Below are 24,698 nucleotides of genomic sequence, written 5' to 3'. Positions count from 1 at the left end.
AGCCAGCATCCAGGTACTGGTGAGACTGTGTCTGCAGTGCTGCCTCTGGTTCTGCTCACTGATGAATGCCCAGAGTTCCAGCAGCTCACCCAGTGCTCAAGCAATTACCCGACTCTAGCATCCAGAGCTACGCAGACCCATATGCAGAAACAGGATCCGCATTGAGTTTATTTCCTCCCCATCAGCATAAACCTACCAAGCAATACTGGTGAGCAGCAAAGCTCCACACACTGGCTGGAGAAGTAATATTACTCAGAAGGTGAAGTAATAACCTGCACTCACCTAAGAAGCCGTACAGTTTTGAGTGCAACAGCAAAGATCTTTCCCAGGCATGTCATTGATCTTTGAAGTACCAGATACAACCAGAAACCCATGGCTCCTGGCTCACCTTAAACACAGACAGCAGAGCACAAGCTTAAAGCACCCGATGTTCTTTCTTGCTCCGTGCTGCTCCACCAGCCACAGCCCTGAACTGTGTCTTCCAAAATAACCATCTGAGGAGGAGAAGAATGCGGCTCTTCACCTGTCCAGGCTTGCAAGGCAGGTGGCTGCTATCAAGAACTAGGCGTTTAATCTAAGCTCATCACGTGAGCCAGGTCAAGGATAGAGACTGATCTTTGGTGAAGAAAGAGCAGACTGGGGTGGTCTGATCCAAGCTAAGTAACCCTCAGACACAGTCAGACAGGCCACAGTCTGAGCGAGACCACCTGAGTCCGACAACCAGCACTTCTATCTCAGGCACCACACACACCATTCGTTTCACAAACTAACCAGACTTAACATGACTGCTTCTCTCCTGACCTCTCCTTCCAACTCCTACAGCGGCTCCAGTATGCTTCCCAGTATTTCCACCGAAGCCAAATTTATCATCCCTATTGCATTAGTACTTACAGCAGTTCCGTGTAGTCAAGAATAACGAATCATTTAATTGAAAGCAGTAGTTTGGGGCGAAAAGAAATTAAATCATTTCTAGACCAAGTATCACACATTTCTCCCAAAAGGCAGCCTCTCCGATCCACACTGTTTGAAGACAGCTTCCATATCTTTATCCAAAGCAGAAGAACAAGACACATTCACACCACGATAGGCAGCCCTGACTCTTTTTCCAATTCTGAAAGCCAGAGAGCACGCTAAGCATTTTCCATGCAAAGTCTCAAGACAATTCCATTTCCTGAAACCACATGCTCAAGGAGAGAATGCTGCCAGTGCTGTTCAAGAATAAAATACTCTTTGATTCTGAGGTCAAGCCCACCCACCACAGGTGCTGCTGGTACCCCACAACCCCCCTTGCCACACTCATGCCGGCACCTGATTAGCTAAACAAAGGCACTAACACACCACCTTACCTTCTCCTGCTGCACAACTGGCATGAGAACACGGAAAGCACTGACTTGGCAAGCCCATGCAGTTCTGAAGCAATCTTTCACTCCTTTTATGAGAGCTGTGCAGTTCTAAACCACCCAAGATACCTCCTTGTCACCAAGCCTCCTGTGTTGGTAGCCAAATAAAAGACAGTTTCTGGTGTTCTGAAGTCTAGGGATGCTGCCAGCTCAGTCCTGGAGGGATAAAGGGACAGTCAGCACAGCAGCAAGGACCCCTTCCAGAGTTCTCAACCGGGAATGAGTTCTCAGCTCAGCTCAGAATGGGAGTCCATTCTGTTCAGCTCCAGAACAAACCTGAAGCGTTTCTGAACAAAACTCTGCCATGCTGATGCCTGAAAGACATGGGCAGTACCAAACAAGCAGATTTTATATTGAAATAAGTAACACTTCAGGAATGCGGTATGCTTAGTCATTTCCATCTCAATACAAAGCAACTCTACTTATTAACTCATTCGAAGCTTCTGCATATCATGCTGAGGACGGAGTTCCACCTCATCAGATACATGGCCATGAGGAGCACAGCCCCTGGACACAGTGAATGTGATGCTAATCTTAATTACAGGGCAAAAGGAGGTTAACTCCGACCTCTGCCATGGGTCCTAAGACTTTTGTACTGACGAGAAAGATATATCTGGATCTTTCAACTTTCAGTCTTCTTCTGAAGTGATGAAATTCAACTTCTTCAAAGTAAGTTTTTACCCATGGTAAAAAAAAAAAAAAAAAGCCACACTTTAAACATGTAAGCCCTGAAGGCTTTTATACCAGAGGACACACGGACAGAACCCACAATGTACTATTTTTAAAGTCATGGGTTTTTAACCTGACTCACAGTATGTGAGTGCTCAGGTTAGCAATACTGAAAACAGAAGTTCACTCAGACACTACCCCACAGGCTGGCTGCATGCCCCAGGAATGCTGCAGCTTCACACAAGAACTAAGACCCAAGGTGGGGACAGAGAGAAAGCTAAACTCAAACATGAGTTACCCTGCAGCCGTTTCTTGGTGCAACTGTCAGAGGTGAGATTCCAGGCTTCCCCCAGGGCTGACATCACCATAAAGCCACGACCACCTTTATGTTACAAGGGCCACCGCAGGTAGGCTGTGTGGGGCCACAACAAGCGGCTACTCGTTCCTTTGGAAGTCAGCAGCATGGAGGCAGCTGCCCCAAGAGGTTCAGAGGGTGCAGACCAAGGTAGCACCAGAAAACCTCTCAGACACACATCCAGATAACACGTACCCAGAGCTACAGGGAATGAGCCACATCCACGCTGGAAGACCTAGACAAGAATTTTGTACTGTGTTTAAGTAGCTTAACTTCTAAACGCTCAAATAGTAAGCAATTCGCCCAATCCTGCCTGCAAGCCCCCGAAGGGACAACCAGTCTGAGTAGTGACTGAGACACATCACACTCCTGGGGAGCCACTGGGCTCCTGACCCTGGTCAGGACAATTCCATTGCTCTAGCAAATACCCTGCTTAGGGCCTTTCCCTTACCCGGCCGTCTGCGATGGAGCGGCTGGACTGAACTGCTGCACCTCCCCTCTGGCTGACAGAGCCCTGGAAAGGCAGCACATGAGCTTGTTCAGCAGCTTCTCATTTCTCTGTTCCGCTGTCTCTTCCCATGCAGCAAGGTGACCGCTCGCTCCTCATCCCTCCCTTCCGTCACTCAGACAGACAGGAACAGCAACCACCACGTTGCCACAGCACAACCACCATTGCCCAGATACACATTTCCAGGGACTGTTTATCCTACAACTCCTCCTCTGCTCTTCTTCCGTCATTAGGGCTGATGCAAGTCCCAGCTGTCAAGAGGAAGCGCTCCCACCGCTACTAGGGCTCTGTCAGAGCCACGGTAGCCAGGCGCCCACTCAGACAGGCTGCGTTCAGCCATGGTAGCTGGCACACAGGGGTCTACAGCGAACCGGGAAAGGCAAGGGGAGACTGGTCCAACATGCCGGCCTGCATCCCGTGCCCTAGGACAGCACTCCCAGAAAGGTACTCGGGCCTGCGTACCTCAGTGCAACAAAGCACAAACACCTAGCGCTACCGAAAATATCACAGCCTACTAGTAAATAATTTGCCCTAAAGAAGCTCCGTACAGAATCATGGAGTGGTTGACATCGGAGAGGACCTCTGGAGGTCACCTTGTCCAACCCCCTGGTCAAGCAGGGCCACCTACAGCAGGTTGCCCAGGCCCGTGCTCAGATGGCTTTTCGTGTCTCCAAGCAGGGAGACTCCACAACCTCCCCGTGCAACCCGTGCCCGTGCTTGGTCGCCCTCAGAGTGAAAAAGTGTTTCCCCGATGTTCCGAGGGAACCTCCCGTGTGTCAGTTTGTGCCCACCACCTCTGGTCCCGTCACTGGGCCCCACAGGAGCAGCCTGGCTGGGTCCCCTTTGCGACCCCCCTTCAGGCATTTGTGCGCTTTGATAGGACCCCCAGAGCCCCCCGCGCCTCCTCTTCTGCAGGCTGAAGGGTGCGAGGGGCTGCGGTGCGGCACGCGGCTGGTGACCCAGCTGGCAGCCGGTGGGCTTGCGCAGGCTCCTACTTCCTCCGTGGGTTCAGCTCCCGTTCGGCCTCTCCCCGCCCTGCCCACGGGGGGAGCGGTCCGGCCGCTGCTCCCCGCCCTGCCCGGGGACCGGGTCACGGGGACCCCGACACGGGGACCCCTCGGGGCCGAGCTGCCGGCCCCGTCGCAGGCCCTGCAGAGCTCTGCGGCCGGCGGGGCTCTGGCCGGGGGCTGGCGAGTACCGGCTCCCCCGCGGGCCGGCCGGGCACCCGGCGCCCGCCTGCAGCACCGCTCGCCTCGCCGCCCCGCGGCGGGCAACCACGCCGACCCCAGCAGCCCCGGGCTCCCGCCGGGGCGGGAAGGCAGCGCCCTGCACCGCGGGCCGCTACCGGCAGCCATCGGACCGGCAGCCCCGAGCCCGGCCGCGACCCCGCGGGAAGCCCCGACCCCCGCCCCGGGCCGAGCTGCGCGTCCGGAGCCCCGGCTGACGGGAGAGGAGCGCCGCCGCGCCTGCCCGCCCCCGCTGCCCCCCGGCCCCGCTCCCCGCTGCCCCCCTCGCCCCCCGGCCCCGCGCCCCCGCCCCGCCTCACCCGGCGCCTCAGCCGGGCCCCGGCCCCGGCCCCGGCCCCGCTCCCGCAGGACGCGCACGGCGCGCACGGCGCTCCCGCCCATTGGCTCGCGCGGCCGCCACTCAGGCGGCGGCCCCGGCCCCGCCCCCGCCGCAGGCGCAGGCTGCTGCAGGCAGAGCGGGCTTTACTGCGCGGCCGCCGCGCGCCGCCTCGCGCCCCCGGGCCGCCCCCGCGCCCCCCCCCGCGGTCCAGCCGCCCGTGCGCGCGCCTCAGTCGCTTTTCAGGCCCTCGGCGATGAGGTTGAGCTCGTAGCACCAGGTCTCGTAGCGGTAGGCCATGCGGATCTGAGCCACGTTGGTCTTGCGGATGTCGTTGCCGTGGGGCCCCTCTTCCTGGTAGTTTTCGCCCAGGAACTTGGCTTTCTCCTGCCAGAGACAAGGACCGCGGTAGAGGCCTCGGCGGGCCCTGCTGGCAGCGCCCGCGGGAAAGGGGGGCTGCTGCCGGCTCCCGGGAGGCCGCGCAGAGCGGCTGCCCCGCTCCCCTTCCCCGGGCAGGCAGGGAGCGCTGCGAGCAGGGCCAAGCCTGCCCTCCCAGAGGGGCACCTACCTCATGGGACAGGCCACACTGCAGGACGCTGTTTCTGGCAATTTCACACATGTCGCAGGTGCTGAGCTTGAAGACCTGGGCAGCGATGGCGTACTCCTCCATCAGGGGCTCCTGCAGCCGCAGGCTGTGTTAGAGGCCAGCAGCTTCTGCCAGCACAGCCCATGCTACTGCAAAGGCTGTCCCAGAGATGGCCCAGCATGCCGGACGCGTGCAAATGCTGCTGGCTTCCCTGAAAAACAAGGCCCACACAGTCCCAGCCCCAGTGTCAGACAGTAGGAGGTGATCAGCTCACACTGTACCTTGGTGTAATGAAACTGCATGGGGTCATCTGTAGAAAGGGACACCATGAGGCCCTTCTGGTGGAAGTCAAGCAATGGATTCTTTGCATACTCCAGGAAGAGGCTGTTGTTGCTGAGTGGGGACATAGCAATGGGAATTTGGGCAAGGAAGTACAGATACTGCAACACCGGGCTCTGCAAAGATGAGCAGAGTTGCCACGTTAGGGATAAAGTTGCTGCGCCCTCCACCTCTCCGGGGTCACTCCTCAGGTCAGCCCAGTGCCCCAGCCAGGAAATCTGGTGCACAGAGCTCGTGCGTGCAAGAAAAAAGATAGGCAAGCTAGCAATCCCCAAGGGCCCACATGGAGCACAAGAGGCCAAGTGAGTTCAAACCTGTCTGATTTCAGAACTCAGATGGCTCCAATGATAACAGACATATTCAATGATAGGTCTGTGAGGGTGAACCCCTGAAACCTGAATATGTTTCTCAGCTACATCCCCAAACATGCCTGGAGAAACCCAGAGAATCATGTAACATCTGCCTGAAGCCAGGCTGTCTGTGTCAGTCTAAAGCAGAGGCACAATTAACTGTCAGCCACCGTGGAGGCCAGCTGTGAACATGTTCTCCTCCTCTGCCACGCCTGGGCTGCTCTGTGGCAGACTACTCCACTTACCTTCTTGAGGTTGAGACCATGGGAGATGTTATCTGCTGTCATGAAGGCTGCAAGTAGATGTGTGACTGCCCCGGCTTCCCCACAGTGTGGACGGAAGAGGAACGTGTTCATACCACGCTGCCTAGGCACATGGAAGAAGGACTCAGAGCGGCAAGCAGCAGGGTTAGGTGGCATGCGATGCAAGATTCCCTGACTTCAGGTCCAGCTCTGACCCTACCAGTAGGTCCCCAAGAATCCAGTTTGACCTAGGAGCACATTACTTGTTCTCTTTTCTCCTCTGTGCACACAATAGATGCATCTCTACAATCCCAAAGTTTTCACCCCAGTCCATCACACGTCCTACCAAGGAGTGTTTGGATTGCTCTGGGACATGAAGCTCCAAACTACACTGGTGGCAGAGCAAGGAGGGACCCCCTTCTTCCACACCAACAATCAAAGAGCTGAGACAACTCATGAGGCAGCCCCCCTTCTGCCAGCCCATCGCAGGTCCCTTAGCAGACCCAGGGCCTCACCTGCGTAAGTTGTTAAGCACCAGGATGTTGGCATACATATAGTATACATAGTAGGTGTAGGATGGGTTCTTCTCAGAAGTCCACTGCTCTGGCTTTGGGCTTTTAGTGCAGAACATGTGTCCACTATGCTTGGATTCATCATCCACGCTGTCGAAGCCAGTGATCTACTTGGCAAGGTCACAAAAAAGCTGCATCTCAAAGCTCCCCACCTCATCATGCCCAGGTAGGCTGGCTCACCCAGCCCCACTGCAGCTTGCCATAGCCCAGCTGTAGCCTGTACCCCTGCCCCAACCAAGAGCGGAGTCAGGGGCAAGGCTGCAGACCTTGCTCCTCGCAAACCCCCAAGCTCTATCAAGGGCCAGAAATAAAGTTCACACCAAACCACTTCTCCAGGAGGGGAGTGGGCAGCATTTCTCACAGCCCCACAGCAGCCAGCTCAGGGAATCTGACCCCTCCCAACACTTCTGGGCGCACACACCCTTTCCCACAATGTGGCAGGAGGGCTACAAGCCCACTGATGACATTTTCCACGTCGGGGCCAGTACCCCATTTCTTGTGCACAAACAGGAACGTGAGTGCTCACCACACCCTGACAACATCATCAGGTGACACTCACGTGGCGTAGAAAGACACTCAGCTCTTTGTGGGCTTGAGGATTGACAGTTGCCTCAAACACAGGAACAAAGATATTTTCCAGCATCTTCCCAAAGTGTGGGAGGAAATTCTTAGACCTGAACACATCACTGTGGGCAGAGACAGGGATTAGCTGCTAGCAGAGGAACAACATGGCCCACTGTCCCCATAATCCCTTCAGGATAAAAACATGAGGTATAGTGCACTGTAAGGCACACTGCTCTCTCAGACCCACAGCACATACTAAATCCTGGGTACTTGGATCATCCACTTCATATTGGGGGAATAGACCCGATGTTTGTTGAACCAGCTGGCTAGCCTGGGCCACTCCTCAGTCGATCGCCCATAGATTGAGAGGCGAGGCTCCGCGTACTGGTACTTGGCATCCTCCAGATCAGAGCCAACCTCCTGCAAACCAGAACAGACAGTCACACGGGGACCCTCCAGCCCCTGGGCACAGCAGCAGCACTACAGCTTAACCGCTGTCCCCTCCCTTGTATTCTCACCTTGATGATGGTAGCAAAGTACTCGCCATGGATAGTGTTCTCCGTCTTCAGATAGAGGTCACGCAGCTCACTGGCACCCACGGGGTTGTACTTGTCATTGAACTTGTCAAAGCGCTGAAATGTCTGCCGCCCCTGGAGTCGGGAGGATGAGGGGCAAATACTACACACACACACACACTGGGTCCAAGCATAGCAGCTGAGCAGGGACTGATCCAAACAACCCAAAATGGGAAAGCCAGGAGCTGCTACATCCTGCCACGAACACGCACAACATGTCATGGATACACAGGGAGGGGAAAAGCTATGCCTGCAGGGGTGGATGAGAGTGACCCAACAGTGGTCTTACAGTAAATGCCCTACCACTTACAGCATGGACATCCAGGGAATCCACTGTCAGGTCATAGGGGTGCAGATTGAGCTGCTGGAAAAGCTGTTTCAGGGTGAGCTCTTTGCCCTTGGCATCATAAACTACACGGTCAGCATCCACACGGTATGATTTCTTGATGAAACGCAGAAGATGCTTCTGGTTCATGCAGGCTGCAGCATGGATGTGTGTGTCCACCTGAGAAACCAGAGGGACGGCTATCTAGCTTCAAGTTGGGATGCTCGGGTACCATCACAGGGAGGCTAACAAACCCCTCAGGTGAGCCCAAGTTGTGTGGGGAGCACAGCTCAGCCCAGCAGATGAACACAATAGCCCTAGGCCAAGAACAGCCCAGTCAGCACCATCCCATTAGCAGGAACAACGTAGGTGCCACAGACCTTGACACTAATATCCAGTTCTCAGGGAGGGGAAGGCACCAAGACAGCTCGTCTTCAGAGTCACTAGGGCTGTAAGCCTTGCCATTTACCTTCCGGCAGTTGTAGAAATCCCGGTGGGGATTGTTCTTCAGCTCTTTCATCTCCTCCGTCTCATTTAGCATTTCATGCACTTGGAACTTGGATGAGAGGAACTTCAGGCGCCGATGAGTGTAGGTCTTACTAGTGAAGGCAAAGGGCAGAATGGTGACTGGGGTCCTTACCCCTCAACACAGGGGCATGGCCCATCAAACACAGGGATGCAGCTTTCACCTGAGGTGGAGGAGCTCATGCTGGCCTGGCCTGCTTCCCTTAGGTCTTTCTCCTGGCTCTATTACAGAGCTTTGAAGGAAGGCCTGGCCAGGTGTGAGCATACCTGCAGGGCATGTCTCCAAACCCTGAATGCTGACTTTGGTTAAGACCCCAATCAAGATGGCTGACAAGGGCCAAGGACACTTTGGTAGCCAGCAGGCTGCAGGTATGGCATCAGTGGGTTCCTCCCTCCTCCCAGGAAGAGGAGAGGGCCCTGCCCTGTCCTCCTTCTGCCTGCTGATGCAGGACCTCTGCAGCTGCACCCAGCAATGCTGGGTTGTGCACTTACACAGGCCCCTTTGCAATCAGGGCCAAGAGGAAGTTCATGTCATCAATGAAGTGCTCGAGGCTGGGGTAGGGCAGGTCCTTTGGCTCATTTCTGCCAACTGCTGCCTTGTCTCCATAGATGTAAACCACCCCATCCTTCATCTGGACATGGTATCCCAGGTCCTCAGCGAGATTCCCAGCTTCAAAGGGATCCTGTCCATCCTTCACTGGCGGGGTGAACACTGGACCAAAAGGAGAATACCATGAGGCACAGGCTGCCAGCCAAAACCCCCCAAGCCTGCCATGCTCCTCTACCCCAAGCAGAGGGCAGGGACAGCCCTGCCACTGTGCATGGAAAGGGAGGCCTGGGCAAGCGACTCCCCTGTGGAGCACTTCCGCAACCCTTTTCTGACCCCTGCCCACCCCAGGCTGAAGCCAGAGAGGAAAACCCTCCAGGTGCCTAGATGTACCTGGGCCAGTGTCACTCGCCCTCCAGACCTCGCCTTCGATAGCACGTAGGTACTGAGATGGGGTCCTGGGGAACCTCTGCACAGACTGCTGCATGTATTTCTCCCGAATGCACAGGGCACGGTACAGGCCTTTGCAGACAACTTCAAAATCTTCAACTGTCACCTGCAAGAGAGCTGTTGCTGAACACAACCACACAACTGGAACCTAGCTGCCTGAGAGATACGCTGGTGCACCCAGATGTGAAGAGGACAGTTTTGTTCACAGCAAGATACATACCTTATCGCCCCCTCCCTCCCACTGCTCTGCCTGAGCAGGGCAAAGAAGGGATGATAGGCAAAGTCCTAGACATGGCAAAGGGAAGATCCTCACACCAGAACCAATGAATTCCAGCTGTCATCCCCTCTTACATTCCTCACTGCAAACTGTAATTGGCACTGCAATGGAAGCCAGGCCTGCGCAAAACACTGAAAGCTATTTTTGGAGCTCAGGCTGAAACTGAAGCAGGACCAACAACATACACTGACCCAATGTATCAAGAATTTTTGATTTACTGCACAGACAAGTGTTTTGGGCAGTCAAGAGAGGTCAGACTGGAGCAGCACGGGAGAATACCATGCAGCACTTGCAGCTAGCTACGGCTGTGGCAGAAGAAATCTGCCTGTGCACTGCTCCTCTGCTACACAACTCCAAGCTGAGCAACCTGCTCCAGCCCAGGAGGGAGCAACCTGCCAGCAGTATCTCAGAAGCAGCACAAATGTAATAGGAGGCTGTGGAGGAGGAGAAGAAGGAGTTAGCACAGGATGTGATAGCAGTCCTGGTCAATTGGCTCTAGGTGACCCTGCTTGAGCAGGGGGGTTGGACCAGATGACCTCCAGAGGTCCCTGCCAACCTCAACCATTCTAGGATTCTGCATGCATGGATCTCAGACAGATACAGCTGTGTGCAAACAGGAGCAGACTGCGACAGAGTGAGCACAGTCTACCCTGCCATGCCCTCCCCTCTGCCCTGTTCGGAGAATTCCATGGGAAGCATGCAGCATCCCACAGACTCCTGCTAAGGAATTCTGCTCCGGATCCTCCAGGGATGCAAGCAGGGCACCATCAGATGCTCATGAGACACAGGCTATCCCCACTGCACCTGGTACAGACTCCTGTGACACTGGGCACTACTGAGGGACAGGCAGGGGCTAGATGAGGCGGTAGCCAGCATGGGGAAGGGTAGAGCCATGCAAGTACCTACCCCAGAGGCATAATCCCCTGTGATCTGTACCCGCTGGAAGTCAGGCACAGTCTGGTACACGGGGGAGGTAGAGATGACCTCATCAATAGTGGACAGTCTGGTTATAGACTTGTGAGCCACAGGGACTGCCAATGCAATCGTCTTCAGGCGGAGCAGGCGCTTCTTCCTGCCAGGGAGGAAAGCCTCAGGCCAACAGCCCTGACTCCAGGGCCACACGCAGGTGCAGGGTCAGGGGTACTTACCACAGCCATGTTCCAACTATGCACAACATAGAATCATCTCACTGGTGCTTTCTGAGCACCTTAAACAGACACTGCCAAGAGTAGAGGCCACAGCACACAAAGCAGCCACAAACTTTCAAGCATGGTCTTTGGAAGTCACACCTTTCCAGAGAAAGGTCTCTAAGTCTCCCTCTCCAACAGCTCTGTGGCCATTGCTGTGCTGACACCCACGGAACAGGCCAAGGGTGTCTTTCTGTCCAACAGTAGGAACAGTTGGAGGGGAAACCCTGAAGTACTTGACAGATGCCCTGGGGTTACCAAGCATTTATCCCATGGGTGTAGTGAGCTGTTTTCACAGGCCTTGATTTATGTTCCCCCTGCTTTCTTCCAGCTCTGGCTGGGGATGGGCAGACAATGCTCCTCTCCTTTCCCCAACTGCCCTGGTTGCTGCTCACCGCTTTTCTGCTGTGACAGAGCTCTCCTGAAGCATCATGTGTGCTCTCATTTCCTGGCGTGAGATGGGGCAGACCTCTTCCACATCAAAAGGAGAGATCTCTTGCCTGGTCTCCTCATCTTTCACCTCAGAGGCAAAGACCTTCTCTGCGAAGGAGCGCATTGCCTCGTCCATCTCTGCAAGTAAAAGGAGCAGAGTGCAGGGTCACACAGGCATCTGCTTCCCAGCCACCCTAACAGGCAGATGGCCCTTGCAGTCAGCTTCCTCCATGCTGCCTGGAAGACTCTGAGCAACAAGCTTCCAGAGCCTGGGCCACATATAGTGGGCTGGAGACATACCTAGACACCCCCAGCACACCAGAAAAGGTGAATACAACCCACAGCCCAAGAGCAGCACAAAAAGGCCCAGAAAGAAGCAAGTCCTTGGGAAGCGCACTTATGAGAGCATGGACTGGGGGCAAGAGGGGAAAGTTGGCAGAGCCCTTACAGCTCTAGGAAGCCCAAGACCCACTTGCTCCACAAGGCATCCAGTCAGGATGAAGATAGAGGTATAGGTGGAGATGGACAGAGCTGGCAGCCCATGCACTTAGTTCCTGCCATCACAGTGCAGCTGAAGAGCTCCTAGCTAGGGAACCATCGCGTGGACTAGACCCCTCTCAGCCCATCAAGTGCAGCATGCTGCAAATGTGCCAGCTAATATGGCCCTACGAAAGTCGCCATTGACACAAGGTTGGCTGGAGCTTTATGAAGTAGGAGAAAGAAGGTTAAAAGCCCTTCCACTGCCAACAAAATACCATAAAACAAGAATCCAAGGGATCTTCTGGCAACGTCTCCTGGAAGCACATATTTGCATAGCAGCATATAGACAGTAATAGAGCAGGTTTTGCCAGCAGTTGGCAGCTCAGCATGAAGCGTAGTGAGGATCGATGCTGAAAGATGGACCACACTACTGACATGTCAGATGGGACATGGTCAGCAGATGAGGAGCAAAGCAGAAAGAACTGACATGCATGGCAGAAGTGTGCCAGACCTACAAGAGATTTTCAGTAACGAACCTAGCCATTTTTTTTCCCCCCACAGGGTGCTGAGGGGATCAAAACAGTTTATCCCTGTAGCCCTGAATCTGCAGTTCCAAGGTCCTAGCTGCAGGTTAGTAGGGGGCATAACACAGGGGCTTCCTTTTCCTGCTGTTACATGGTAAGGCAAAAGGGCTTGTGCTGAGCTACAAACACATGGGCAAATTCTGGCACTAGGTCCATTTCTCAGCAGTGCAATGTCACAGAAACAGGATTTCGGTAACAAAAGTTGCTTGCTGTTGTAAAACTGCTGTATCACCAATGGGCCCCAATGTGCTTCTCAAAAGACAAAATGCACTTTTTTGCACCGTGCCATTATTGCCCACTGTTAGGGACTCTGGGATGACAGGTGTCTCAGCAAGAAATGTTTACTGCTGATACATAAGGCCTCAGCAAACATGAAGTAGGAAGAAGAGGGCAGGGGCACCATACTGTGGACTTCAACCTGAAAAAAGGAGATGAAGCATTTGATCTGTCCCCTCCTGGATCAAATCCACTAGGAGCAGGATGCATTGAAAAGAAGTTACTTTAGGCTGGATCTCTGTTAAGGAAAAAAAAAAAAAAACCAAACAAAAAAGGGAAAAAAAACCAAACCCAAAAAACCCAACAAAGGTGTGAATAGGTGCAAGGGAAATTGCAAAATGTTTCACTTCCTGCCACAGAGGAAAGAACTCCGCTAAAAAAAGTTTATCTCCTAAGCAGGAGCTCAGGGGTGCTAGGACAATGTTTAACAAATAGCAGCTTCATATATCAGAGGACCAAAAAGCTGGAACCGTTCCCTGAAACAGTGAGGGGCACAGCTGGCACTGCTGAGAAATAGCATCCTCTCAAACTGCTGAAAGATCACCATGATCATGTAACTGCTGTTTGTTTCCAATGATCATGTCTAGGCAGTAACACAGCAGAGCATAAAAAAAGCCTAGCAGTACTCACCTTTGTCTTCTGCTGTTTGAGACAAAACAGAAACAAAATAAAAATAGATGTGATCAGCCCTTCAAATTCTAAGCCTTCTTGCCTAAACATCACATCAGTGATTAAAAATAGATTAGTAAAGTACAAGTTTAGCCAAAGCCTTCCACTTACAAAAGAACGAACAGTACTTGTCACTTTGTACAATATAAAGATGTAAGTTCAGTGTTGCCTGTTCCACGATACAGCCTCGGTGGTGTGCGCATAAATGCACCACATTGCAGATGCCATCCAACCTGAGGCTCGTAGGCAGAGCTTCTGCCTTACGCAGTCTCTCGGTTTCCCTGCAGCTGTCCAAGAGGAACAGCATTTTCTAGGCCCTAGATCACCTCAGTCAACACTACAAGCAACTAACAGATACCTAGTCATCTAATAAGACTGAGCTGTCTTGGAAGGTCTCTCTCTCCCCCTACGCCTGTGTCCAGGCGCAGGGATGCAGAAGAGCAAAGGAACAACTTAAGAGGGCAGAACAGCATTCTCCTGCCTGAACAAGAAAGCAAGTATTTTAGTGACTCGGAGCACCGGGGCCGCTTTGCTATTTTTAGTCCATGACTCGCCATCTGTTGTGAAGATCAGGATGGATGGTCATTTCAAAAACGCTGCTTCATCCTTCTGCCGCCTATGGTCACACCTCCACTTATTCACTAACAGGATCAGGCAGCTGAGACACTGCAGTTCCACAGATCTTCGCTCCTGGTCATACAGTGTGGCATCAACGTTTTCGGGGTGCAACTCATGCCCTTTCCATCTGACCCAGAAAATTCAGACTGGAGCTCTGGCATCACAAGTCACCAGCTGGTGACTTCCCAAAGTCCAGCCTGCAGAACATACTCGCCTGGCATTTGAACTCCACATATTCATTTGCAAACTAAGCATCCCAGAAATGCCTAGTTTGACCTTTCATCTCTGTAGTGGATGAAAATTACACTCATGAAGGTCAACAAACTCCCACTGATGTTGCAAGGCCAGGCTTTAATACTAGCTGCACATGCTAGGACAGCGTCTGTCACACCACACAGCACTGCAACTCTAAACATGCTCTTATCAGAACTGTTCTCTGCCGATATTCTTCAGGGCTCTGTAATGACTATCACATGTCCCTCTGTACTGTTCTGCAAAGCCTGGCTGGCCCTACTCCTGCTGCCCAGCTTGTGTTCCCCATCCCCTTGGGACTGCAGCGCCGCACATCTTCTGAGCTTAGCCAGGTTGACCAGAGACTCCTGAAACCCCTCTGACCCCTTCCACAGTGATTTAATGGCATCATTACAGGATACGTTTACAGGATACATCGCACTGCGGGAGGGACAATATTTTTCTTCAGGACGAGTAGAGCAAGATTTAAACAATAATGCTATTTCTTTGCTGCACTATCCAAAAATGTCTCCAAGCAGGAAGAAAAACACTTGAAGCCCCCAGCAAGGTCCCCTGGACTGCAAAGACACCACACCATCAAAATCTCAGAGGCTGCAGGCTAAGAAGCCTGCCCTGTGGCTCCTTGTCTCACTACTTGCTTTCAGACCTACCTGGAATTCTCACCCGTGACATCTTTGCAGCAAGTTTGCAGAGCCTCAAGTAACAGCCTACTGTAACAGAACTCAAGTAGCTGACTGACTGCACAACAGCCTAACACTAATTTTACTGCTTTCCCTTCCCTGTAATTAGACTCTCCCACTCTAAAAGGAGAACAGAAGTTAACCAGATGACTATTTAAAGTGCGACCACAAACACTTGCACTGAAACAGGTGAAACCAGGGCTCAAATTTAACTTTTTTTTTTTTTTTTTTTTTTTTTTAAGTTAGGCTTTCATTTTACATTTAATAGAGTTTCACCTGTTGTCTGGCCAGACTGCTACTTCCCAGGACAGCTGCACCTTTCTAAAGTGGACTATGGAAGTCAGTCTTTCTTTTAAGAGATACTAAAACTGTCTTCTGTGCTGAACCAGTGGTTTAAAGGAAAAAATCCCTAAGGCACAGGGCTGACGTTTTCATCAGAACAGGAGCTGTGGATAGGTACAAATGATGTGCTCTCACCAACCAGGGTGCTATTCAGAGAAGATTTTTCCTGAGAGAGGTCTACTTGAAAGACTGGATTTTAGCAACAGAATTTGCACAGATGTCTTTGCATCTTCCCATCTGAAACAAACAAACAGAAAGTGCAAGGAGCTATATTTTGTTCCTGGGCTTTTCAGGAACTGCCTTTATAAAACTTTGTATCATAATAGTAAGGTGATATTCAGTTCTGTACACGGTGAGCCATAACCAAGGCATATCTTACAGAGAGCAGCACTTACTACAATCCAAGGTGTGGCAAGAAACTCCTCCCTTAAGCTACACATGGTGGCTTGGGTCTGGCAGAGCAGGGTATCAGTTTGGGAAGTACCCCTCAGCTTGTTTTAAGTAGATTCTTCCTAGCATACAGGCATTGAGGGCTGTACCCAGACCTTTAGGGTCTCCTCAAACCTACTTCAGATCTCTCACATGAAGTTGGAAGACAGCTCCTGCCTGAAGAAAATGGCCAGAATTTGTAATGCCCTGCATGTTGCCAGGGTAACTGTGAGCTTCTGACTCAGCTTCCTGATGGGAAGCAGTAAGCCTGAACAGGTCAGAAGGATACAATAGTTTTGATTTGAAACAGTCTTTTCCTGTTTGTTTATACTTCACTTCTTAAGGGAGTTGAAAAACTGCACTGAAATCAGAATAAGTCAAGAAGAGCATTCAGGCTACAGTCAGCACAGTCTTGTTGCCAATTTAAAAGGTGACTTTGGTCATAACATTGAAGGGAACAGAAAAACTAGCACCCCTGGAAAAGATGACATTGTTTAGAATTATACATGCATGTAAGGGCTTCCTGTGCTATGTTTTGTAGGAACAGCTATGAAAAGGCCTTGTCCCAGAAGAAGGCTGGAGTAAGTGAAAGAGTTACTTGTGTAAGATACAGAACTAGAAATAACAAATCATAAATTTTGTCCATAGGTGCACGGGAAGCTTGTGGCACAACTAGTCAGTGAAATCAGATGAGCTGAGACCTGGTGCAGCATCTCCAGCTGAGATAATTTCCAGAGCATCCAGAGACTCTCTCTGAAAGATGACTGTTTGATGTGCACAACTTCTAAACATGCTGGGTTACAATTAAGAAATTCTCCAGAATTCAGGGAGCTTTAGTCCCACTTCCCAGATATTCCCCAGGAGTATAACTTGATTTCCCCCCTAAATATGCAGAGGTGCAGCCAATAGGGCAAAGCTGGGATGCCGTTACAGTCTTGATCTCCAATACCTGGTCTCCTACCGCATGCTGATAGCGGTCTTCAGTTTCTGAATTATTCTCGTGCTTACTCACTCCCCAGTTGGTGAGTCCACACTCCACATTATTGTTTAACTATTTCATTTAAGGTCAATAAAAATTGGCTCCTGCTTGTTTGCTCTCTCACAGGGACTATATCTGCCCCTAACCTTTCTGATATATGAAGATCTTGGGATTCACATCTGAAACCAAAATTAACCTTTAGGGTGCGGAGGTCATCTTCCTCAAGCAGTCTCTAGCTTTTTAAATCACAGGGTCAACTTAGTTGGGTTCATGGTAGAAATATGAGTAAAGCTTGGGTATGCTGTGCTAAAGTTAGATCTACAGCCCCTTTAAACTGTAGTACTGAATAAAACAAGCCATCTTCCCACTCTCTCTCAGCTGGAAAGTGAGTGATTCAAACCCAGAGACTTCAGAGTGGCTTTAAAACCCCACACTTTTATCTCTGAGCTGCCTTCATTCCACCTACGTCTAGTCAAAGGAAAATGGCCAAACATGCCGGAAATTTGGCAGCTTCGGGTATTTAGCAGGATCTTCCTCTAGTTCACCTAGCACAGCAGCCATATCACAGGGGTAGCCATCCAAATAGAAGCCTAGGGGTAAGTTTTGCTAGAAAATGGTTTCAAATCCTGAGAAGTATTAACAGAGAAGGGGTAATGTGGAAACTCACAAGGGCACTCCCTGATGTGCTGTGCCTTTGACCAACAGCACCTTGCACTAAGAGCAGCCTCAATCTCTCCTTTTGGAACAGGCAGAAGTGACAATTTGAGTAAATCTAGATCCCATAGAGAAAGCAGACAGCATTGTTACAAGCTTTCTGTAAGCCAGTTGTGGATCCTGTGCCCGGATCACTACCACAAAAGAAACAACCAAAGAATTCAAAGTTTATTCTTTAAAAAAACTTATTTAAGAAGCAAAATAATTTACTTCAATTCAAACCAAGAGAGATGCCATTATTGAAAGCAAATAATTATACAAAGTAACAACAAATTAGCCCTTGGATAAAAAGTCCAGATCCCAACAGTTCCCTACCATCCTGGAGGTTATACACAAACAGTCACTCAAGGCTTGGGGAGTAAAGGACTGCATATAGGATCAGAATATAATTCAAACGTCCACTGCTCTCCTTCCCCCCACAGACCTAAAGTTGCTTGAAAAACCAATTCTAAGTCATTGAACTGCACTAAAAATTATGATGGCTTAAGCATCATGGTTACTATCCAAAGCCCTACTGATGACAAAAAGAACAAAATTTGAGCACTGTTGTTTGAACAAGACCATGGAGTGGGGATGCTAACGGTAACAAGCCACAGTTATACTATCTCGTTGAACAGCTGTTCTCAGTCCATAATAACAGAAACATTTCTTTCAGTTATTGGCACTTGTAATTTTTGAACAAGAGCTTTAGGCTTTTTTAATATTTTACCTCAAAGTTGTTTATGCCTGTTCTTCCCAGTCAGGAAGTTAGCTCAGCACTAACACGGTGTTGTGCTGCTAGTTCTAAATAACAACATTTGGACTAAATCTACAAAACCACCTTTTACCAGGGATCTGTCTTGTGCAAAAACTTCTGTGCTTATCTTCTAAATAGTTTTCCCAAAGGTTCTTGGGGTTTTGTCCTTCCACAGTTCTCTCGGCTGCCACCAAAATCAGGGTTCTCTTATATAGATAGCTGTAAACAAAGTACATCCATTTACTTCATACTCATGGCTAGTACAACACCCTGATTTCGTATCACTCACTACATTTGAACCTAAAATAATGCAGATGGGAGTACCACTCAGGTAGGTCAGCTCTGCAGCATCCTAAAAGCTGATGCATCCTCCTCTAAGGTTCCAAAGGTGAAATACATACTGACCTATCCTTACCAGGTCTTCTTCCCGTGTAAGATTTTATATGGCCCAAGAGAAAGGGAACACTGAAGAGAAAGTAGATGCATTTGCCAGTTCCCATACAATTCTGAGAATTCACAACTTTTGGAGTTACAGCTAGTACATTTTTAATGACAACTAGAATATGCCATGCAATGTAGAGAATTATTATGACGAACCTCCATCCAAAAGAAATAAATTTCTGTACTTGACCACGTAACTTTCAAACATCAAATGCCAGCTGCAAAAGGTTTCCCACGGTCACGGGCAGCAGGCAGTCATGCTCTGAACTCTGCAATCCTGCTTGTCAGGAAAGAAACTCCTAAGTTTCGCAAATAACCAAAAAACATACATGGACTCGGATAACAACACCTGACCATTCAAACATATTGCAAACTCCACATTGCTGTCTTTCCAAAATGCTGAGTCTATGTGACCAGATGTGTATCCCAAAAGCTATAATTTTCCATGTGTAATTTTATTAAGTGGACAACAGTGTACCACACATCTCTTTAGAAGTGGACAGTCATCTCCTGCCACAGTGCTCAAAGAATGCTTTCACAAATAACTTTTCTTCTTGCACCACATAAAAGAAAAGCACTGCTTGCTGATTACAGACATGACAGCTTGCAGTGATGGTAATTCTGTCACGTTTAACCTTGCAGGCATGAGATCATCTTCAAACAAACTCAACTCAAGTCACAGCCAATGCTATCCATAATGCTGCCCACCACTGTGTATATTGCTGGAAAATGTTTTATGTAAAAATATTGTATTTTTAATTCTTATCAATGTCACGTCAGTCAAGGGTAAAATAAATTGCAAGAAGTACTTATAAGGATTATAACGGATAAAGAAAACGTGATGCAGGTTGATCCTCTTCATTCCAAGAAGTATGTAAGTAGTGAAGGAAGCAATATTAAAAGGAACAATTTCTTCTCTCAGTATTTACTGATTTCTAATTTCCATTTGAAATTGAGAACTCCAAATTAAGGCGTATGAATCTGACAGCAACAAACTGAAATTAAGCCTCTTGCCATTTCTCCACTCACGCTGGGTCGGCTGACTGAACGCTCCCTCTGTTGGCTGAAGGCTCGTTACTCTTCCATCAGAGAGTAACTGGGAATTCAGCTTTGCTGTGGGATACATCGTCTGACCACACAGAACAGAATCCAGTATCAGCAGCACAAGAACTAGGGAAGGACACAGTATTCCAAGGAACACTGATAGGTTTTGCAACAGTGACCACACTTGTACGTCCCAATTATATGAGGTGACAACGTTTTGTTCTCGGAAGAACTCACACAGCTTATGCAGTAATTTTCTCGTACTTCGACACTCTTAGAACAAGCCCAGAATTCCCATCAGTATATCATACACCTTCTGCATAGTCATCACTGAACTCACTTCCTTCCTCATTTTGCAAGGATGCTGCAATCAGAAGCTAGCTCAGTTTTCTGTTATAGCTCATTGCCTTCTCCTCTCAGTCTGGACATGCTAAGTCTGTGACAACCACTGCACCAAACAGAGTCAACCTGAAATCCCATACTCCTTCCCTAACAAGGAGACTCTCCAACTACATTTTACAGAGAGACATTTCGAAGACACTATGTTTACAGTCTGGTTGTAAGAAAATAATTCAGAATAAAATCATTTGCAAGTTACAGAGCTGAATAACAGCTGTCCAAACTAACTAACCTCCAGTTACTAGATTAACTATTGAGAAGCTGCCCATAAATGTTGGCAGTTAATGTTAAAAATGAACACCTGACAAATTTGGTCCAACTTGGAAGAGATCTGAATGCTGCAGAAAAACAATATAAACAGTTCCACCTACAAAGAATGTAAAAAACAGATGCAGTATGTCCCCCTCCCTAGTTCAAGAGTGTTACAAGTGCCTGCTGGATCTTCCAGCCTATAAATTCCTGTTTTAGTATCCTGTCAAGCAAAGAGATCACTCACACAAGACTTGTCTGCTTAAGTCAATGAGCTCCCAAGAAATTCCAGTCCTCGGGGTTTTCCTCAACCCAAGGGAACAGGGGACAACTTCAAATCTTCTTAGCAAACAGGCACTTAAGTTAGGAAAGCTATCTTCTTTTTATTACAGAAAATGAAGGACCAGTTAAGCGGTACTTCTGGCACAAAGGAGATGTTGCAAATACGCTGTACGGGTGCACAGAGAGCAGAGACCAATCTGATACGTGGCAGGAGCGTTCATGGTGGCAAAACCATTTCTGACATTACCTGCCAAGCAATGATTAGTGCCACCCCTCTGACAGAACTGCAAATCAGAATCCAATAGAAAGGGGACAAACATCACTTCTAGCTTTTACTCTAGAGGTAAAGTGTCATCTTTTTCACAGCATTTAGTCTCTATAGTTCACTTTTCTTGTGACTGGTTTTCTTCTTGAACAAACCAAGATAACACAGTGAGAAAAGAATCCCAGTACATCAAGAGATGTGCCTGCTCTGTTAGCTGAGCAAGGAGGTAGACGCCATAGATGTTCTCTTCAGATGGAGCACAGAAAAGGACCTTGTGCTAATTAACCAAGATTCTGGTCACTGGCACCAAAATACTGCAGGGCATCAGCATGAGACGCAATACAGTAGCATCGAGACTTGTCCAGCAGCTACATCTGAACCACGTATTCTTGGCATCTGGAACAGAAAGGCATCTCTAATTAGCTGCTGTCCAACTTTGTGATGGATGTGCAGTGCAACAGTGTAGTACAAATCCTGAACTGGTCTACCTGTTTCTACAGTGAAGAGCAAAATCTTTTAGGTAACTGTTGAAAAGAATTTCACTCAGTTGGGGAATTCATAGATTTCATTACTCGCATTATTTTATTTGGTTAATCTTTGAACAGTGCGTATTCCAGAGGAACACAGCTCAAGATAAGCTGCACAGAAGTCGATCAATCATCAGCAAATGGTGACTGCAGAATTGTGCACACTCCGCTTTCTAGTTCAGGTGCTTCTTGTGTACAAGACAGAAATTACACATTCTCCAAATACTCAAAATGGTTTCCCAAAGGAAGGAGACACTGACAAGAATGATACAGAAAATCACAAAATTATCAGTTCAGTGGAAATCCACAGGCTACAGCCAAAATGTTGCTGTGAACAGAATTTCCTTTTCTTAAGCTTTGCTATCTACTTAGAGGAGTAAAAAAAAATTTGGAGTAGTAATTAATTGTAGGATCTAAATCTCTGGGTATCAGCAGGTTGTATAATAGGGAAAAACCCCACCTATAGCAGCTAGTATTTCTAAGCCACGCTTATCAACAACTGAAAGACACACAGACAAAAAGTCAATGAAAAACTTAGATTACGGCTCACCTTATCACATCACAATGCAAGACAATCCCATACAGCCTTGATTCCCATCTTCATTGCTGTTGAGCTTTTTCATCCGGTACTGCCGGATCTCTCTCACCAGTGTGTAAAAAGCATCTTCCACACCCTGAATGCAAATGATCCAGGTAAAGTATTTTCTTTCCTGAAGCTTTTGAGATCACTGTTCTTTCCATCACAGGATCCCTTAACATATTTGAAAGACATACTTCTACAGGAAGAGTAGTAGCCAACTTATCCCATAGTTCATAAGAGGAAGAAACTAGCACTTATGTCCAAAACTCTCCACTTACGCTCTTAACTCCTCCTCTGAGGCAAACACCGAGGGTAACAGCCATTAAAAGAAACAAGGCAAATTTTAAGTGTAGAGGGGTCCCATGCAGGAAACAAACTGCTACTTGGCTAATCACCCCCAGTTTAGAATTCTTAGAATTTTCTGGCTACTGCTTAATTATTGTACCTTTTCTGTTTCATTCCACACTGATGTAGGCAGAACACAGGCTAACTGGGCAGAGCCACATATTCAACACAACTCTGAAAAAGTCTATTAGTCCAACCTGGGGAATGCTTTCTGTAAACATGATCTTATAATTGGCCTTCATTAAGAAGCCAAGAAAACCGACCAGGTCTGGGATGACTAACCACACAGTCTGACCACTTCCCAGCAAGAGCAGATGAAGCTCTCTTACGAACATGACCCACTTGAAAGAAAATCAATACAAGTCTGAAGTGGTTTGTGTACTGACCTAGCCCAGTGATAAAACCAAAACTCTTTCAAGCTAAGAGTGAGGGGGGAAATCAAAAGCTAAAAATTGCAAATGGATTAAAAAATGCTTACTCCTGTAGACAAGAAAAAAAGTACATGGGAAAATGTTAGACCATTCTGCATTTAGCATACAGGAAGAAGTCAGACCAAGAATGGAAGCATCTTACCTGTCGTGTTTTAGCAGATGTCTCTATGAAGGGGATTCCATAGCTTTTTGCTAATTCTTGAGCCTGTTTTGTGTCTACTGTTCTTGTAGGCAAATCACACTTATTCCCAACTAGCACCATTGGCACATCATCTGAATCTTTCACTCTCTTGATCTGTTCTCTTTAAAAAGACAAATTAAAAAAGTTAGGAACTATTTTCTAAACATAAAAGCTGTTTTAGTTCAGTATTTGAACAACCTTGTACTACAAAAATATACATTAAAGCTGGACAGGACCTCAGGGGTTCTAACCTACAGCAGTACGTCTAATAGCTTCGTACACTCCATCTTCTAGTCCACGTATGACTCCACTCTGACGTGTGTTTGCCTTCTTACCCATTTTCTTACAGATCATGTTCTGTATGCTCTAAATATCATTTGATTAACACAACCCAGATAACTGTCCCACTCTCAATTGACTAATAACGTATAGACACAGAACGCAGATAAGCTTGAAAAACTTTTCAAATTAAGCGGGAGATTTAATATTTGTCTATGATTTAGTCTTCACTGGGTCTAATAGCAAATGGGCCTGATGCCTTTTCCAGTTCCCTCTCTGTGGTAAAGACACAGATCATACCTGTAAAGGTTAATATCAGCAAACGATTTACTGTTGTTAATAGCAAAAACACACAGGAATCCTTCCCCAGTTCTCATGTACTGATCACGCATGGCACTATACTCTTCCTGTCCCGCAGTGTCCAGAATGTCTAACAAGCATGTCTCTCCATCAATAACAACCTGCTTTCTATATGAATCCTGCAAAATACACAAGCAAATTTTAGATTAGAGAAAAACATTGTACTACTTCTTTCCACCTCAAGCATTATTAAGGAAAAATAAAAATAATAAAAAAAAAAGAAGAGTATGATTCGCAGGAGCTTTTCGAGCTTCCCCCCCCCCCCCCCAAAATGAAGAAATACCAATATATAAAACTATCAGCATTTGAAATGCTACTCTAAGTGCCCTCAACCTTTCTTACAGAAAAGAAAAATCCTGTTCTTGGTAAGAAATTTCTCAACTAGTAGACAGAAAAAAACTACTATAAATACCACCACTACAACATCACGACTAGAATCTACAATCCGCGCAGATCGGTGGTGACTTTTTTTGTTGCCCTTGTTGGCTGCCTACTCTCCTTTAGAAAGCAAGAAATAGAATATGCGAGGAACCTTTGAAAGAGTTTTCCCAGAATTTCTTATCCTGTGCACTCTGATCCCACACCTAGCTTCTTAAGGAAAGACACAAATTAAAAAAAAAAAAACAAAACCCTACAAAAGCAAACCCCAATCAGCAGCAGCCTCCCGTCTCGATTCACACAGAGCTCCCCGCCCGGGATCGCCCCGCCGGCGGTACCGCAGCTCCCACCGCCGGCCTGGCCGTGCCCGCAGCGGCCGCCGCGGCTCACCTCGATGGTGGGGTCGTACTCATCCACGAAGTGGTTCTGGATGAGCTGGATGGTCAGCGCGCTCTTACCGACGCCGCCGGCTCCCACCACCACCAGCTTGTACTCGGTCATCGCCCTCCCCGCGGCCTCGGGCGGAGCGCAGCGCGGCGCAGCCCCCCGCCGCCAGCCCCGGCCGCCGCCCGCCGCTCCCGCGAACGCGGAACACCCTCCCCGCGCCTTCCGGCTTCCGGCCCCGGCACGGCGTCATCAGCCGCCGCCGGAAGCGCTCATGCGCCCCCGCCGCTTCCGGGCACGTGACGCCGGCGGAGCGCGGCGCCCCCGC

At 49.0% G+C, this 24,698-nt stretch overlaps 2 protein-coding genes across 5 annotated transcripts; both read right to left on the bottom strand.

The window, feature by feature from the left end:
• Window positions 1-4,726: 4,726 nt before the first annotated feature.
• On the bottom strand, window positions 4,727-15,017 carry AMPD1 (adenosine monophosphate deaminase 1). 3 transcript variants are annotated; one of them, XM_075722241.1, is made up of 16 exons: window positions 14,996-15,017; window positions 13,437-13,448; window positions 11,430-11,604; window positions 10,754-10,919; window positions 9,514-9,676; window positions 9,066-9,285; window positions 8,518-8,647; window positions 8,034-8,228; window positions 7,667-7,798; window positions 7,405-7,568; window positions 7,144-7,270; window positions 6,528-6,691; window positions 6,016-6,136; window positions 5,363-5,536; window positions 5,064-5,174; window positions 4,727-4,882 (listed from the first exon to the last, which is right to left on the bottom strand). In XM_075722241.1, exons 1-16 carry the CDS (start codon window positions 15,015-15,017, stop codon window positions 4,727-4,729), a joined length of 2,232 nt encoding a protein of 743 aa, XP_075578356.1. The 3 variants fall into 3 exon arrangements, with proteins under 3 accessions (XP_075578356.1, XP_075578354.1, XP_075578355.1); XM_075722239.1 differs by lacking the exon at window positions 13,437-13,448; XM_075722240.1 differs by lacking the exons at window positions 13,437-13,448; window positions 14,996-15,017 and having other exon boundaries at window positions 10,754-10,936; window positions 11,447-11,602.
• Window positions 15,018-17,730: 2,713 nt separating this feature from the next.
• NRAS (NRAS proto-oncogene, GTPase) lies at window positions 17,731-24,499 on the bottom strand. 2 transcript variants are annotated; one of them, XM_075722526.1, is made up of 5 exons: window positions 24,377-24,499; window positions 23,549-23,727; window positions 22,931-23,090; window positions 21,983-22,106; window positions 17,731-21,301 (listed from the first exon to the last, which is right to left on the bottom strand). In XM_075722526.1, the coding sequence occupies exons 1-4, from the start codon at window positions 24,485-24,487 to the stop codon at window positions 21,987-21,989; spliced, it is 570 nt and encodes a 189-aa protein (XP_075578641.1). In that variant the 5' UTR covers window positions 24,488-24,499; the 3' UTR covers window positions 17,731-21,301; window positions 21,983-21,986. The 2 variants fall into 2 exon arrangements, with proteins under 2 accessions (XP_075578641.1, XP_075578640.1); XM_075722525.1 differs by lacking the exon at window positions 17,731-21,301 and adding an exon at window positions 21,491-21,687 and having other exon boundaries at window positions 24,377-24,490.
• Between the last annotated feature and the right edge of the window lie 199 nt (window positions 24,500-24,698).

The sequence above is a fragment of the Pelecanus crispus genome, chromosome 17 (assembly GCF_030463565.1).
Source record: "Pelecanus crispus isolate bPelCri1 chromosome 17, bPelCri1.pri, whole genome shotgun sequence".
Lineage (NCBI taxonomy): Eukaryota > Metazoa > Chordata > Aves > Pelecaniformes > Pelecanidae > Pelecanus > Pelecanus crispus.
The sequence above is the reverse complement of the archived record's forward strand: the minus strand, read 5'-3'. Positions and strand labels throughout refer to the sequence as shown.